Here is a 15,447-nt window from a genome sequence, read left to right as displayed (position 1 = left end):
CATCCCCACCCCTGGACACCAGTAGCCCTTGAAATCCAGTTTTATATGGCAGCATGTCATACAGGTAGTCCTCGCCTAATGTCCACTCGTTGGTTACAATGGCACTGAACGAGGGGGACTTACGACAGGTCCTCAAAGTTGTGGCCATTGCAGCATCTCTGCGGTCACGTGATCGCCACGTCCACCTTCACTGCCAGCTTCCGACAAGCAAAGTCAACAGGAAAGCCGGCAGGAGGTTGCAAATGGTGATCACGTGACCGCAGGACACTGCGACAGCATGGGATTCGGCTAACGATGGCAGGTGGAACTGCCGGAACTGCCAGCGTAGGTGAGCATGGTCATATGACGTCATGCTTTGTGACCGCAACACTTAGCAGCAGAGTTCCTGGTTCCAATTATCGTCAGTAAGTGAGGACTGCCTATAGTAGATGTGTCACAAAAGGGAACAGGGATGTTTTCTCCATAGCACAACAATATGTACATAAATATGTAGGTACATCCTTTTAATTGGCTGCTGGTAGCGGCTGGCAATTCCCCTCTCCTCCCTGGCCCTCAACCCTGGATGTTGAGTATGGCTCCAACATAAACCTACAGAAGCTCAAAATTCACTTGCACGGAAGGGCAAACGCTTCCCCGGTTGACGTACAACTCCATGAAGTCCTTTTCCTCCAGATTCCGTGGCAAAATTCTAAGTCACCAAATGCATTCCCACATCCCCGCCAGCTGAGCGTGCTCCTGGTGACTTGGTAAACCACGTGCAATATTCTGTAACCCCGTGAAGGCCGACCAGCCAAGCTGGCAGTGGAGTATTGGGTCGGCTGATGAAGCGAAGGTCTCCCAGTTCACGTGCTGGTCAGTATATTACAACTGGATTGGGGATGGAAGGGGGTCTGGCAGATATCTTTGGTCCGCTTCTTGTCCGGGGAGGTCACACGTGCTCCGCAGATGGATCTATAAGGAGGTACCTCTTCAGCTGGTTGGGCAGAACGAGAGCCTTCACCTTCACGTCTACCGGCCAAGGTTGGAGATACTGCCGCAGATAAACTCGGCAGAGGTGTTTCAACGTGGGCGGGGTGTTCTCCAGCTGTTTCAATTTCCCGAAAAGAGCCTTGATCTTGTCCTGATGGTAACGGCAGTTGCTCAGGTCGATCTGGAAGTTGCTAGGCAGCTTCACCACTGGACAGCTGGCCATCATCAGCTCCAGGGTGGTCTCCGCTTTCTGCAGCAAGTCGATGGAAAAGCCGTCATCCTCCGACTCGCTGAGATGGGAGCACAGGCGCTCGAAGATGATGTCGAAGCCCGACCAACACGTGGGGCCGTGGAGGGAGCAGCTATAGGAAGCCCCCGACTCCAGGAGGAAGCGCAAGAGCGGGAAGTGGAGTCGGAAGCTCTTGAGGCAGAGGTGGGTGAGGGATTCGTAGGGCGGGCACTCGCTGGGGTTGGCGCCATGTGCCATAAGCAGCTGCGTCACCTGGAAGCAGAAGCGGTTGATCATCTCAGCCTCTTCAGCGTCGCTTCCCACCGTCTCGCCGAGCAAGAAGATGAGGAAGGTGAAAACGGTGTCCCCGTCTTTTGTGGTGGCCTTGACATCTGCGCCTGACGTGGAGGGGGAAGAAAATCAGATGGTTCACAGGGGATACAGAATACAGGTAGCCCTCATTTAACGACCATTTGTTTAGCGACTGTTCAAAATTACAACGGTGCTAAAAAGTGACTTATGACTGGTGCCCAAAGTTATGACTGTCGCAATGCCCCCACGATCACATGATCACAATCCAGGCATTTGGCAACCAGCTCGCACTTATGACGGTTGCAGCATCCCAGGGGTCACACAATCACCATCTGCAACCTTCTTAACCAGCTTCCGGCAAGTAAAATCAGTGGGGAACGTGATTCACTTAACGACCACAGTGATTCACTTAACGACCACCGCAAGAAAGGTAATAAAATCAGGTCCAGTCATGTGATGATTCGCTTAACAGCCACATCGCTTACTGACCTAAATTCCGGTCCCAAATGTGGTCATTAAGCGAGGACTATCTGTACCAGCCATTGATGAGGCTCAGGCACCACCCTTACAAAAAGACCTGCAAAGCTTGCAAATTAAAAATAGAGACTGCTCAATCTCTTAAGATTTTGGAGAGCTTACGACTATTTCAAGAAATATTCGGTCAGAAGATGGAGTTTCATGAGGCTTTAGCCATGTCCATTTCTTTCCGAGAACTGCACAGCCCAGGAAAACAGGCGGTTACGTTAAAGTGCACACTCCAAATAAAACTTTACCCTCTGGGCAACCCCAGTGCATACATTTCAGTCACCTGAACACCCCGGTTCAAGATCAAGACGGAAGGGCTTCAAAACGTGTAGGAACACAAATGCAACTTATTAAAGTAGCCGCATCTTTCCCAGAGTTGCGCAGCAGCTGTAGAGTCAGGCATGCAATCTCAGGAAAAGCCACGGTTGCTTTAATGAGTGGTGGGCGGCTGCTGGGTTTCTGGTCCTTTTGCCCTCTGAAACACGTTCCAAATTCTTTCTAAAGTATTCCCCAGCTGATCGACGGCATCCCTCCTACCACGATGAAGCAGTGGCAGAATTTTGATCCAACTTATTTACCGTTCCTCGTGTTAACAAAGGGGCGCTGAGGCAGGGTGTCGCAAACCTCAAAAGTGAAAAACAGCAGCCCTTCCTGGATTGACCCGGCAAAGCCCCAATACTGAGCGACGGTGCGGTCATTCCAGGAAGTGCTACAAAGGAAAAGATCCTTGCCCTGCTAATTTGTACATTTTTAAAACAGAGGCTGTTTTTTCTCCCTCTGGGGAAGGGCTGAATGTTAACCAAAGATCCTTCCCACCAGATCTTATGAACCCCATAAAATCTCCCAGCCAGATCTTCCTCTTGAAAAACAGGCTGGCGAAGGTTGCAAAGAACAGGCGCCAATTTTGGGCACGGGACAGATATATTTTACTTTTTTTTTTCTTTTTTCCAATTCTACATCTCTCTTCAGCCTCCTTCCATGCTTCCAACTTAAAAAACCAAAACCAAAACGGGGTTTGGGGGGATTCTGAGCACAGGGAGGCTGCAGACCCGATGATGACACTCACATGTACTTCTTCGCCCTCCGATCACTAAATGGGGGAAAGCGCATTGCCCCCCACCCAGGAGAAATACTCTGAAACGTTCCTCACTTTTGAAAGAGATTTTAGGAGCAAATTCTCTTTCATCCCACCAGGCTGAGAACCGGCGGGGGGGGGGAACGCACAAGAACTTTTTCCGCACAGCGGAAAATCCCCTTTTGTCTTGCGGTAGAATCTGGAAATGAGGGGCCTTCCTCAAAGTTCTGCTTGAAAATTGGCACTAAGGATAGAATTTGGATTTCCCCCAAAACAGCACTGCAGAGGGGCGGGTGGGGAGCAACCCACCTCCTTCCAGCAAAAGGCGAATGTTTTCCGTGTTGTGGATTTGAACCCCGTCACTGCTGGCCAGTGCGTGGAGTAAAGCTGTCTTTCCTGGAGGGAAGGAGAGAGGCATTAGAGGAAGAGCGGAGGAGGAGGGAGGAGGAAAAGAATGACAAGCCAGGAGCCAATTCCATGTGTCTTTGGCCACTCAAGTTTGTTTGTTGTATAATGTCAATCTGACTCGATGGGGTTTGCTTCCTCTTGCCAATTGTGTTTGCAGAAACCTGAATGCACCAAACTAGGGATTAAAATGTTTGTCCCCACAGCAACTTAACCCCGACAAGTGCATGAATGAAAAACAACTTTTTAATCTATGTGTTTATTGCATTTATATCTCAGAAATGTCAAAGTAGCAAATACAAGGGTCTTCCGTGGTTTTATCTACAACAGCCCTATCAGGTAGGTTGGGCCCGAATGTGGCCAGTGAGGTCTGCGGATGAGCGGGGGACTTGAATCTGGGCCTCCCCAATCTAAATCTGACCATGCTCTCACCACTACACCGCACTGCCTTCTCATATTAAACGATTTAAAGGACACCCTGATGGATGGAGCGAGGGGCAAAACTGCTGCTAAAAATCCCCTCAAGGGGGAACAGACCTAACCCAAATTTGTAAAATAACACAGAGACCATCTTTCCCCTCCCAGAATTCTTAGCAGCGTCCCAGTGCCAGCTGGGGAATTCTGGGAGCTGAACCCCAGGCTTTCGGAGGACTGATTCTAGAAGAAGCCAGAAGTGACGTGACTGCGGTTGAATGACATCCGAGATTAAAAAAAGAACCACCAACCATGTTTATCAGCAGCGTTGATGTCGGCTCCGAGTTCTAGGAGACGCCGCAGACAGGGCAAGCGTTCCGGTTCTTCGCTGGCAAGATCCAAAGGGCTACTTTCGTGAATCTAAAAACAATTTGGGGGGGGGGGCTATTATTTTCAACCAGAGCTCTATTTGCTTGACGGTGAATCGATTTATTTGCCGTTCAATTTACCCCCTTCTCAAATTATTCCCACGCAGGCACGTAAGTTCCAATTAAATCAGGGAAGAAACGGATCCGCTGGCTTTGCCTGATCTTTTCCACGGCAGCTCTGAGCCAACTAAGTCCCCGGCTGCCTTCACACAACCTGTTTAACCTTGTTAATTCAACACATCCGAGTCCTGGAGTGGCTGAACCGTGGCCCAAGCCAGCGGGCAGGCTCCCGGGAGGCGCTCCATTGCGAAAGGAAAGCTCACCAAGGCGAGCCCTATCCAGGGGTTGTGTGAATGCTGGTGGAAATCTAACTAGCCAGGATTAGCCAGTTGGGTGAACTGGCAGAACGGGACGTAAAAAGAGGTGGCTTGCAATTGCAAATCACGTTGGGTCGCGTCCCCCAGCCCAGGAGAAGCATCGCTGACCCTTCAGCTAACATTGAAAGTTTATAAAGTGGATTATCTGAAAACGGGAGTCCCGTCGCAAGGGCGCAAACCTCCCCCAGTTACACCCACTCAGGTGGAGGGTGTCCCTCCTGATGTGGGTAGGGTCAATTTGGGGAGGCGATTTCACCCGTTTTAAGGGGACCCTCAGCCCCTATACCAAAGCACCCCATTCGCGCTCAAGGGGGCTGGAAATGGGACGCTGCTTTTGCGCCAGGGATGAAAATGACGGGTCTTCCCAGCCCCCCTTCGCATGTCACTTCCTCCTTTTCTGCCCCCCTGAACGTGGCCCTCGGAGACCCACGGGTCCCATTCCTTGCTCTTTCTTCCAGCAACGTGGGGATGGTTCACATGGAGAACTGGCACCCCCCCATCTTTCTCCCCGACGTTGCCAACCACATCCGGACGGACTCGGATCACAAACCTTCGAACGCCCAGAAATTCTGGGAATGGGGTCTCCGCACCCCGAGGCTTCAAAATAGGAGGAATGATTTAATCGGTCATTTTAGCAGCCCCCCCGCCCCCCGGTTTGGCTGGCTACGCACCCGGTCTCTGCGGTTGATGTCCGCGCCGCGCTGCACCAGAAGCTCGACCATGTCGGGCTGGTTTCGCAGGACCGCGATGTGCAAGGCTGTGTAATACGTGACCGGATCTGCAAAGGGTAGAAAAGTGTCATCCGAAAACAGTGCATTAAAAACCCCAAACTGTCTCATGGCTGAGGAGGTTTTAAGCTCTTCATTCTCTCCTCGGGGCCCAGAGCAGAGGGTGTGCAAAAAGGGTAGCTGTTTTTCTGTGGAGTCTTCAAAAAAAGTCTTCTTAAAAAAGCTGTTCTTTTGAAGGCAACCGGAGGGAAAAACAACCCATTAAGGATATCCCTTCATTTTGGGGTATAAGCCGTCCCAACCCACATCTTAACAGCCTTCAATTTTTATTTATTCGATTTATATTCTGCCTTGGATTGGGGAGATCCACTGCAGTGCCCCCTTGTTTTCCCCACAACAACCCTGCCAGGTAGGCTGGGCCGAAAGTCAGTTTCCAGCGTGGCTGGTAGATCTGAACCTAGATCTCATCCCCCCAGTCCAAAACCTTAACCGTGCCAGTCCACTGGCACAATTGAAACCAAACTGAGCTGTTGTCCATGGCCCCCAACTTGGATCAAGGGCTGACCATGGCCCCTCGCGTCCCCCAACTTCTGTGCTGCTGACGCAACAGCTGTTGCCCTATCCTACAAGGCTGGTGTGGCAAGAGACAGCAAGAAGAAAGCCTACCGTTCAGCACCGACGCCCCGCAATATGAAAGGCAACAGGGGAAGAAGCAACCCGCCCCCCGCTTCCTCCCCATCGCCCCCCCCAGTCAAGGGCCCTTGAAGACCCCAGCAAGCCAGCCTCGCAGGGAAGCAGCCATGTTGCCCCGGAGACCACCATCTGTAGAAGGGGGTCCAGTGCTTGGAACCTGGGACTCCGGGGGCGGAGCCAAGACCATCAGGGCGGAGCCTTGCAGCTCCCAGCTGTGCAGAGCGACTGAGGGGCGGAGCCTGGTGGACAAGGGGGTGGAGCTAGAGGCCAGGAGGAGAACCCTGGGGTGCCCCTGGGTGCTGCCCGCTATCCTAAGCAGGCCAAAGACATTATTGCAAAGATGGGGCTAGGAGTCCGGGTTCAGCTTTGCAGCAGACCAGCCCCCGCCTCTGCCCCACAACTCCCAGGAAGGGGGGCCAGGAGCCTGGCGAGCTGCAAGGCATTACTTGGAGTCCGTCTGATTTATTTCTTTGATTTATATACTGATCCTAGGAGCCTATCTCTATATGGGCCCCATCCCCATTGCAATCCTAAAGGAAAATAGTGGCACAGCGACATCTACTGGCGGGAAACAGGCAATACAACGACAAACGAGACTTATTTCAAACCAGCTGTTTGCAAATTTAGATGACAACCCCTTTAGTGGCAGGGGGGAGGGGTGGGAAGAGGCCACTAAATGAACCACCCGGGTCAATGCATCCTTAAGTTATCCTTCCTCCCAAATCCCAAAACGAAATAAGGGGAAAAGAGGGGCGGGTGGGAATTCCGACCTTCGAAGGTGATGTCGGCCCCGTTGTGCAGGAGGATTTCTGCCGCCTGGACCAAGCCCAACTCAGCCACCTTCAGCAAAGTGTAGCTGACGCCTTCCTGGTAAAAAGGTGCATGAGATTCTCTGTCCAAAAGTTTCTGGAGAACCCGAAATCGGCCACTGTCTCCGGCTGCACAGCTGGGACTTTTCAAAACAGAGAAAGAGCGGATGAATACAAAAGACCGGACCGCCGGAACAACGCTTCCCCGTTTTCTTATGACAAAACCGAAGAGCCCATTTTTTAAAAAATAAAAATTGGTAAGAGGTAGCTTGGGGGGTTCCTCCTTTTTCAGGCTGGAAATGGGGGGGAGGCTGCAGAGATGAAAATGGGCCCCTCCCTGCACAGGACGATTCCCTCGGCCACCTCCCCAAAAGCCAACTCAAAATCCTAAAATTAACATTTTCCAAATGGTGCAAAAATAGTGAAATCTTGAAATCTGATCCATTCTGGATTTTTATCATCCTATTTTAAATTCATCCTTCGGGGGTCTCCGTTTAGCCTAATTTTTCTTTCTGTTTTTCTTCTTCTTTTAGTTAGGTTTGTTTCAGTTTAGGTAGACATTGCCTTACCCTCATTTTATAATCTACCTAAACTATATAAACAAATTTCTATAACATTTTGAGCCCGCTGCTGTCAGCTGTGAGGTTTGTAAAGAACATTCCACTCCCTTTTTCAATCAGAACGCATTTCCAAAATTCAATTCAAAAACACTCCCGAGAGAAATTAAAAAGAAATTTTCAAGCACCCCGAGAATCAGTTTAAAAAAAATAAACTTTTGCAGCAGGGAGAAAACTTTGGAAAACTGTCAATGTTCCATCAGCCACTCATAAAGGAAGATTTTGGATTGGATTGAATTGGGATTAGAAATTGGGATTATGGATTGGGAATGGAGGGGGGAATCTCTGCAGAAGTTGGTGAGAAATGAACACCTATAGGGAAAGTTTGGAGGCTCTGCTCCTGGGGAATTTCTCCTGCCCAGATTTTCCTGACATTTTGGGGGAGTGATGCAAAGACTATGGTGCTAAAACCAGGCTTCTGAAAAACCTCCTTGGGCTGCAAAGAAAATTCTGTTTTCTATGTCACTTGGGGGGTCTTCACGGTATAACAGAAAATAATGGTGTGCAATGCTGACCTGTTCGGTCAGAGGAAAAAAATGACAATTTTTTGAGTGGAAATCTTATACGGACTTTTGGTCGAAAGAAGAAAAGACTGAATTGATGATCTGGGGATGAAAAAGGGATGAAGAGGAGGAGGAAAAGATTAAGATAGTAATTACTTGATAGAAAAGACGGCATAATTGTACGTCGGTTTCATTTGCTTCTTCTCTATTTCTTCTGTTTTGTATACTTTTACTATGTTGAAAAATTGTAATACGTGTGTGTGTGTGTGTGTGTGTGCAACCCTGAGCTACGTATTTTCTACATTGGAAGAAAATATATATCTATATATCATATACATGCCAATAGAAGAGAATCTATGTAGCTCAGAGTTTATGTAATATGTAAAATATATATATATATTACATATTACATATATATACACTGTATACACACACACACACACACACATATATATATATATGAAAATAATGGTGTAAAATAAAACTTTCAGCCTGAAGGGAGTCTGGAAGACTGCTCCAGAAGGAATTCTCACAGAAGAAGGTTGCCAAAAAGCTCATCGTTTTACAAGGAAAGGAAACGGTGAAGACTTTGCAGAACGGATTTGGCCTAATCAAAAGAAGCAGAAATTCCTCCCAGCCCCTTTTCCGTGCAACGGGCGACGGTCAAGGATCGAGAAAGGTTCTAATCCGTTTCAGGATTTGTAAATATAGAGCAAAGAACAGTTTGCAAGCTTTCGTTTGTGGCAAGACGGAGTCCGGCTTGGATGTAGCGTGAATGTTTTTTGGGAGGGGGGGAAGAATCGCTTTTCCGATCTTCATCCTTAAAGCTGGTTACCTCTCCGGTGATTCTTGGTGTTCGGGATCTTGCAATCCTAAGGCTTCTAGGATAGCGTCTACCAGCGGCTGATACTCGAAGATGATTCTGCGGAAGCCATGGAGAAACGGCATGCTTTTCAGCATTCCTCCAGAAAAGTCTTCTGATCTCCCAGCCGAGCCGTTACTTCGCTTCAGCTTCTTCCTGGCCTGTTCTAAAAACAAACAAAAAAATCAAAGCTTGGAGACACTGATTCATAAAATAAATAAATAAGACGATGAAGCCACTCCGACCGTGAACAGGAGGCCAAGCAGAAGATCCTAGCCCAACTTGACGGGTCTCAGAAGCTAAGCCGGGTTGGATCAGGCGAGAAGTCGGATGGGAGACCACAAGGAAACCCCGGGGCTGCAGGCTAGGCGGAGGGGTTGGGGAGAAATATTTTGGAAGGAGGGGGTGATACCCCACGGCTTTATGGCAGCCTGTCTCTTAAAGTAATTTTAAATTACAGTTGACATCTCATGAGGTTTTGGCCATCTCTCCTTAGCTCCGGTGAGATTCCGAGGGAGAATGCTGAAATCCCGCGAGATTTCAGGCAAGAACCTGAGAGTTCTCAAGAGGGAGAGGGTTGAACCCTGATTTGAAGATCGGGCTGAGATCAGGGGCAATTTTGAATTTAAAAATTGGGAGCAAGCCATGATCGCTTATTACTCTAGAGCAGCGTCTCTCAAGCTTGACAACTTTAAGATGGGTGGACTTCAACTCCCAGAATTCCCCAGCCAGCCATGCTGGCTGGAGAATTCTGGGAGTTGAAGTCCACCCATCTTAAAATTGTCAAGCTTGAGAAACGCTGCTCTAGATTCTTCAATGGGATCCCATCTTTGGGGGAAAAAACTGCATTGACTATAGACTGATTGAAAGAGGATTCCAAAACGTTGGGGCCACCATTAAGGCGGCCCCGTCTTTTAACACATGCAGTTCTTGCTGATTTTAAAGGCAAACGCTGGAAAAAGACCCCTAATAGAGACAGACAATTCCTCAAAGAACCTGCCCTCAACTCATGGAAGATCTAGCCAACCTTGGCCAGCTGCACACTGAACTTTGGCAGGTAAGAACCACCTTCAGATGATGCACCAAGGGATTTTTTTTTGATAAGCCAAGTTGGGAACAAATTCTTCTACCCTTACACATAGACACACACCTCTCCCAGATTAAAAACTGTCCATGGAATTTCAGGAAGGATTTGCAAAGGTAGAGTCAGAAACACAAGGTAATTCCTTCAGGTCCATCCTGAAGATCTTTCAGGGAAGGGTGGAGGTCATGCTGTCAAGTCCCAACAGGAATTCCTGGAAGGTGCCCTGGAGATATTGCCTAAGCAGGAGAACCCAAGGTCATCTAAATATGGATTTTTGACCCTAACAGTTCCTAGCCCTGGAGGTCAACACCTTGACCAGATCTATGGCCTAGAAGATCACGGCCATCCTTCAATTGCACGTGTGTTTCTAGTGAAGGACAGCTGTCCAACCAGTAACTCCTCCCACCCCCCACCCCAGAAAGAATTCTTTGATTCAACTGCCACCTCCAGAATCTGAGAAAAGTTTTGCTGGAGCAGACCAAAATTCCAGGAAGGAAGGGACATGGAGACCCTTGGCAGGCCACTTAGGTGGGTTTCATGCATGGCACAGGGGTCATTTTTAAGCAGAAGCCCAAATGGAGCCCTGGGTCCTCACTCAGCTGCAATGTCACCCATTTGGTTCATCCTCTTGAAGAAAAACCAAGGTCTCCGATGTGAAATTTCTGCAAAGCCTTGGTGGTTTCTCTGACGCGTCGTTCCTGCAAGCCAACATTTCTTTCACTTGACAGGAGAGCCTCCCCAGAGTTCCTGTTGGGACTTGTCAAAGATCTTCAGAATGGATCTTAAGGAATCCCGTGGTGGTGGTTTCTGACTCTACTTCGGCACATTAGTCCCTCAAAGCCAACTTGATTCCTCCCCTTCTTTTCTAACCAGCTGTGGGCCACGGTGGCTAAGAATTAGCGGAGTTGCAAACTGTACGACAACCAGCAGTCCTAGCTCTGTCTTGATTGTAAGGTTACATTAACAGGCTCTTGCCAATCTGAAAGTATGTCTCTCCCCCCTTGCCTTTACAGTCCAAGAAACTAAGGAGAGTCCCTTCTGAGATACTTCCCATGCCCCTTTTCCTTCTGTGGGCTAAGCTGCCTCTTATCTGACCACTGCCTAGTCTGTTGCTCCTCTTCCTCCTGTCTCCCAAGGTCATTCCCACTGACCATTACAGACCGCAGTCTTAAGGTTTGGAAGAAAGTCCTTGTAACATCTCAAGAGTGCGTCCAGAGACCTAGAGGCTGGAAGCTGCTAGATCATGGCTATATTTTGTTTTATTCTGAACTCTTGCCCATCCACCCAAAAGGAACTCTGGTTGGCGAACACAATAAAAACCACACTAGGATAAAGCAACTGTTGGAAGCAATGAACTGTGTGGAGGCCCCAATTTAAAAGGAAAACAAAACTAAAAAATAAATTATCTTTGCATGCAGAAGGAGGCTCTAGCGAGGCTAATCAAGGCGGCCAGATGTTCCCCCCTCCTTTTTTTAAGAGGCAGGGCAGGGATGTATCACACACCCAACTCCCTCCCTCGTTTCTTAGAAGGCAACAGCCCCGTTAAGGAGGGCCGAAAGCAAGCCGTGAGACATTGCAAGCCGTCAAAGGAAAAATAAATTAACCAAATCGCAGCCCCCCTGGCTGGGGAGTAAACCAAGCCCCCCTGTCGCATCTGGAATAAAAACATCCAATGGCCACCCCAAGAGTCAATAAACCGACTTGCAACGCCTCTCTTCCCAGGATAAAAGATGGAGAGAAGTGAGTCATCCGCCTCCTTCGGATCATTCACTCCTCTCCACCCGTTGGGGAGATGGGCGGCATACAAATTGAACAAATAAATCCATCGATACAAATTTTTAGGGCAGGGCTGTTTTGGCCCAATTGCTTCGTTGCCGACCAACGAAAGGCTGGATCTGCCCAAGAGGTGAAGCCTAATCTTGGCTTGCTCAGAGAGATGAAAATTTGCAGGCTGTGGGAACGGAGGGCGAACCCAGTCGGCGTGGCTTGTTTGGCAGATTGTGGTCCACGCACACCTTGGCTTAGCGCGTGACTCCGGACACCGTCCGACGACGCCTGTTTCCAGCGGCGCTGACCTGGAAGAACGTGAATTCTTTTGAATCCGTAAATACACATTTCGTTTCTACTTTGGAGGCCCCCGAGTTCGAGCCTTCCCCCCTGAGAAACGAGGAAAATAGTCGCCTCCCCGATCCCCACCAAGGAGGAGCAACCTTTCCCCTCTGGCAGGCTCGGGGTACGCTGGCACGCCAACCCCATCATCCACAGCCAGCGTGCCCCATCGAATGGCGGGGTGGAGATTAAGGGAACTGGAGTCCCCACGCAGGAGGGGGCCCGTTCGGTGAACGACACCAAGTCCCAAGCAGCCAGATAAAGCGAGAATCAATAAATTATCATTACTATAGCAGCAGCATTACTAATAGTCACAGAGCCATACTAGTCCTACTATTACAACCAACATCCTTAGTAATAGTACTCACAGGCCAATATCCGAACAGCCCCGCTTGCTCTACTTATTAATATATCAATGTCTACATGATGCATTTATTTTTATTCTCGCTGCTGCTGCTGCTGCTGCTGCTGGCCCTGCTCGCGCACGGCCCTTGCAAGCGCAAAGGGGCTTACTCGGGAGTAACCCCGCCCGCTTCCTGAAAGCTCTTTTCTCTCTTTTCCTCCTCTTGCAAAGCCGCCTCCTTCCTTTTCTTCCTCCTCGTTTGCACCATGAAGCCAGCCAAGCCTTTGAACGAGGACGGGGAGAAGTGGAGATTTTCCACTTTGCAATTGAGCAAATTTGTCAAAAATTAAAAGAGGCTGCCCGGGCTTAGATTCCTTACCCGCCTCTTTGCAAAAAAACTTTCCTCTCTGCAAAATTTCCACCCACCGTCTCGGAGAAAACTGCAAATATTTTTCTCCTCCGTCTGACTCCGATTTACACGGGTTTCCCTTCTTTTTTTTTTTTTTTGCATCCGGGAGGATGCAGGAAGCGGAAGAAAAATGCAGCAGTCGCTTTCGGTTGCAAAGGGACAATTTGCAGAAAGCCGCTTTATTTTATTTTATTTTTTCCCTCTTGCCCCCTGCAGGTTGGAGGGAGATTTCTGGCTGTCTGAAAAGCACCCGAGTTGCGGGTTCAAACGACCTCTAGAGGGCGGACTTGGCCTGGTAGAAAGATTTTAAAAAAATGCAATTTTTAAAAAATAAATTAAGAATTTTGGTTTCAAATTTAAGATTTTTTTTTAACATATATGCAACCGGGTAGACAATGCACGGAGCTGGAAGATATCCTTCTCTTTGGGGCTTCTGTACTGGGGCTTTTAACAGTGTTTCTTTTGTTTTATTTTTAATCTCATTTAATTTTTTACTTTTTAGTTCATTTATTTTTTGTTCATTTTTATTTTATTTTATTTTTCAGTTGATATATTTGATATTGCACTTTCTGTTTTTTCTTCGTGTGCAGGACAGGCTTGGACCCCCCCACTCCCCCGAGTCCTCATCCATTGGGGCAGGCAATAAATATTGCAAATAGGTAAATTTCCTATTCCATGCAATCAGATTCGATTCTTTTTCCTTTGCTTTAAAAAAAACAAAACTTTATTTTTGTATGGCAAGTCCGAAAAAATACAAACAAGGAACGAAGAAAGATAGCAACTACAAATAATAAAAACCGATACACGGAAGTTAATCAAAGAACATAATACGTGATAAACAAACAAAGCAGAAATATAAGCAAAAGAAAATTAGCAATGATCAAATAACATAGGAAGATTTCAGATTTAAAGGGAATAAGAGATCTGCGCCGATGGGAAACATACTGCATCGTTTTTACAAACTTTTTTTCTTGTAATAATAATGTATTAAACTCGTATATTCCTCTCGGCTCTGCACGGCTTTGGGTGGCTCACGGCGCTCAGTTCAATATTAATTACAATAAAACCAGTATCAGTTCAGTGAAACCAAGGAAATCAAGTCTCTCACATCCTCATTCACGTTTTCGGGTTTCGCACTTGTTTTTCATCGTCGGTGGCTCAAACGGGGGCAAATCTGCCTCTTGGATGCATTATAAAGGAAGCGGGTTTTGCACCTGTTGTAATTATTTAATTAATATGTATCTACTTTGTTGTTCAGTCGTTAAGTCGTGTCCGACTCTTCGTGACCCCATGAACCATATTGCGCCAGGCCTTCCTGTCCTTCACTGCCTCCCGGAGTTTGCTCAGTTTCATGCTCATTGCTTCAGTGATGCTATCTAACCATCTCATCCTCTGCCGTCCTCTTCTCCTTTTGCCTTCAATCTTTCCCAGCATCAGGGTCTTCTCCAAAGAGATCTCTCTTTGCATTAGGTGACCAAAATATCTGAGCTTGAGCTTCATTATCGATCCTTCCAATGAGCAGTCAGGGCTGATTTCCTTTAAGATTGACTGGTTTGACCTCCTAGCAGTCCAGAGGACTCTCAAGCGTCTTCTCCAGCACCACAGTTCAAAGGCATCAATTCTTCGGCGCTCAGCCTTTTTTATGGTCCAGCTCTCACAGCCATGCATTACTACTGGAAAAACCATAGCTTTGACTATGCGGATCTTTGTCGGCAAGGTGACGTCTCTGCTTTTTAATATGGTGTCCAGGCTTGCCATGGCTTTCCTCCCAAGGAGCAAGCGTCTTTTAATTTCATGGCTGCAGTCTCCGTCTGCGGTGATCTTGGAGCCCAAATAAATGAAGTCTGTTACTGCTTCCATTTCTACCCCTTCTATTTGCCAGGAATTGATGGGTCCAGATGCCATGATCTTAGTTTTTTTAATGTTGAGTTTCAAGCCAGCTTTCGCACTCTCCTCTTTCACCCTCATCAAGAGGCTCTTTAGTTCTTCTTCACTTTCTGCCATTAGGGTGGTATCGTCTGCATATCTGAGGTTGTTGATGATTCTCCCTGCAATCTTAATTCCGGCTTGTGATTCTTCCAGCCCGGCATTTCTCATGATGTACTCTGCATATAGGTTAAATAAGCAGGGTGACAGTATACAGCCTTGTCGTACTCCTTTCCCTATTTTGAACCAATCGGTTGTTCCATGACCGGTTCTAACTGTTGCTTCTTTATCTACTTTAATCAATATTTATTCTAGATTTACTGTAAACCGCCCAGAGTCACCTCACAGGGACAACATTTGAAATGTAAATAAATAAAATAAATACAGTTCAAAGTTCTCCCCCCCCATTTTCATCCTCGCAACGCCAACCCTGCGAGGTAGGCTGGGCTAAGAAGCGGCCCCAGAAGCAGAGAAAGATTGAGCATCGCGATGGGGCAACCTGTTAATTTAGGTTTTATTTCATGGTTTATTATCTTGGGGGGACCCGGCCCCGCGGGTGGTTAGTAATAAAGCCAATTCACAGGAGGCAAGCAATGATTTCAGGATATTTTACAATAATATCTTGTATTG

The 15,447-nt window shown here is 47.8% G+C and overlaps 1 protein-coding gene across 5 annotated transcripts; it reads right to left on the bottom strand.

The window, feature by feature from the left end:
- Nucleotides 1–488: 488 nt before the first annotated feature.
- Nucleotides 489–13,053, bottom strand: ASB6 (ankyrin repeat and SOCS box containing 6). 5 transcript variants are annotated; one of them, XM_007441088.3, is made up of 8 exons: nt 12,909–13,053; nt 12,046–12,105; nt 8,920–9,112; nt 6,926–7,107; nt 5,406–5,512; nt 4,241–4,349; nt 3,420–3,506; nt 489–1,596 (listed from the first exon to the last, which is right to left on the bottom strand). In XM_007441088.3, the coding sequence occupies exons 1-8, from the start codon at nt 12,991–12,993 to the stop codon at nt 929–931; spliced, it is 1,491 nt and encodes a 496-aa protein (XP_007441150.2). In that variant the 5' UTR covers nt 12,994–13,053; the 3' UTR covers nt 489–928. The 5 variants fall into 5 exon arrangements, with proteins under 5 accessions (XP_007441150.2, XP_025030729.1, XP_025030728.1 ...); XM_025174961.2 differs by having other exon boundaries at nt 12,862–12,996; XM_025174960.2 differs by lacking the exon at nt 12,909–13,053 and adding an exon at nt 12,508–12,848.
- Nucleotides 13,054–15,447: the final 2,394 nt, after the last annotated feature.

This window comes from Python bivittatus, unplaced genomic scaffold (assembly GCF_059951505.1).
Source record: "Python bivittatus isolate LINGU-HERP-01145 unplaced genomic scaffold, Pbiv_v1 ctg000160_np1212, whole genome shotgun sequence".
NCBI classification, from domain to species: domain Eukaryota; kingdom Metazoa; phylum Chordata; class Lepidosauria; order Squamata; family Pythonidae; genus Python; species Python bivittatus.
This window is presented reverse-complemented; position numbering and strand designations above follow the sequence as displayed.

Coding starts and splice junctions, on each gene's coding strand:
- ASB6 (XM_007441088.3), bottom strand. CDS start 12,993: ATGCAAAAAAAAAAAAAAAGAAGGGAAACCCGTGTAAATCGGAGTCAG. Junction 4,350..5,405: donor ACATCAACCGCAGAGACCGG/GTGCGTAGCCAG, acceptor AATTGTTTTTAG/ATTCACGAAAGTAGCCCTTT. Junction 1,597..3,419: donor TCGCCTTTTGCTGGAAGGAG/GTGGGTTGCTCC, acceptor CCTCCACGTCAG/GCGCAGATGTCAAGGCCACC.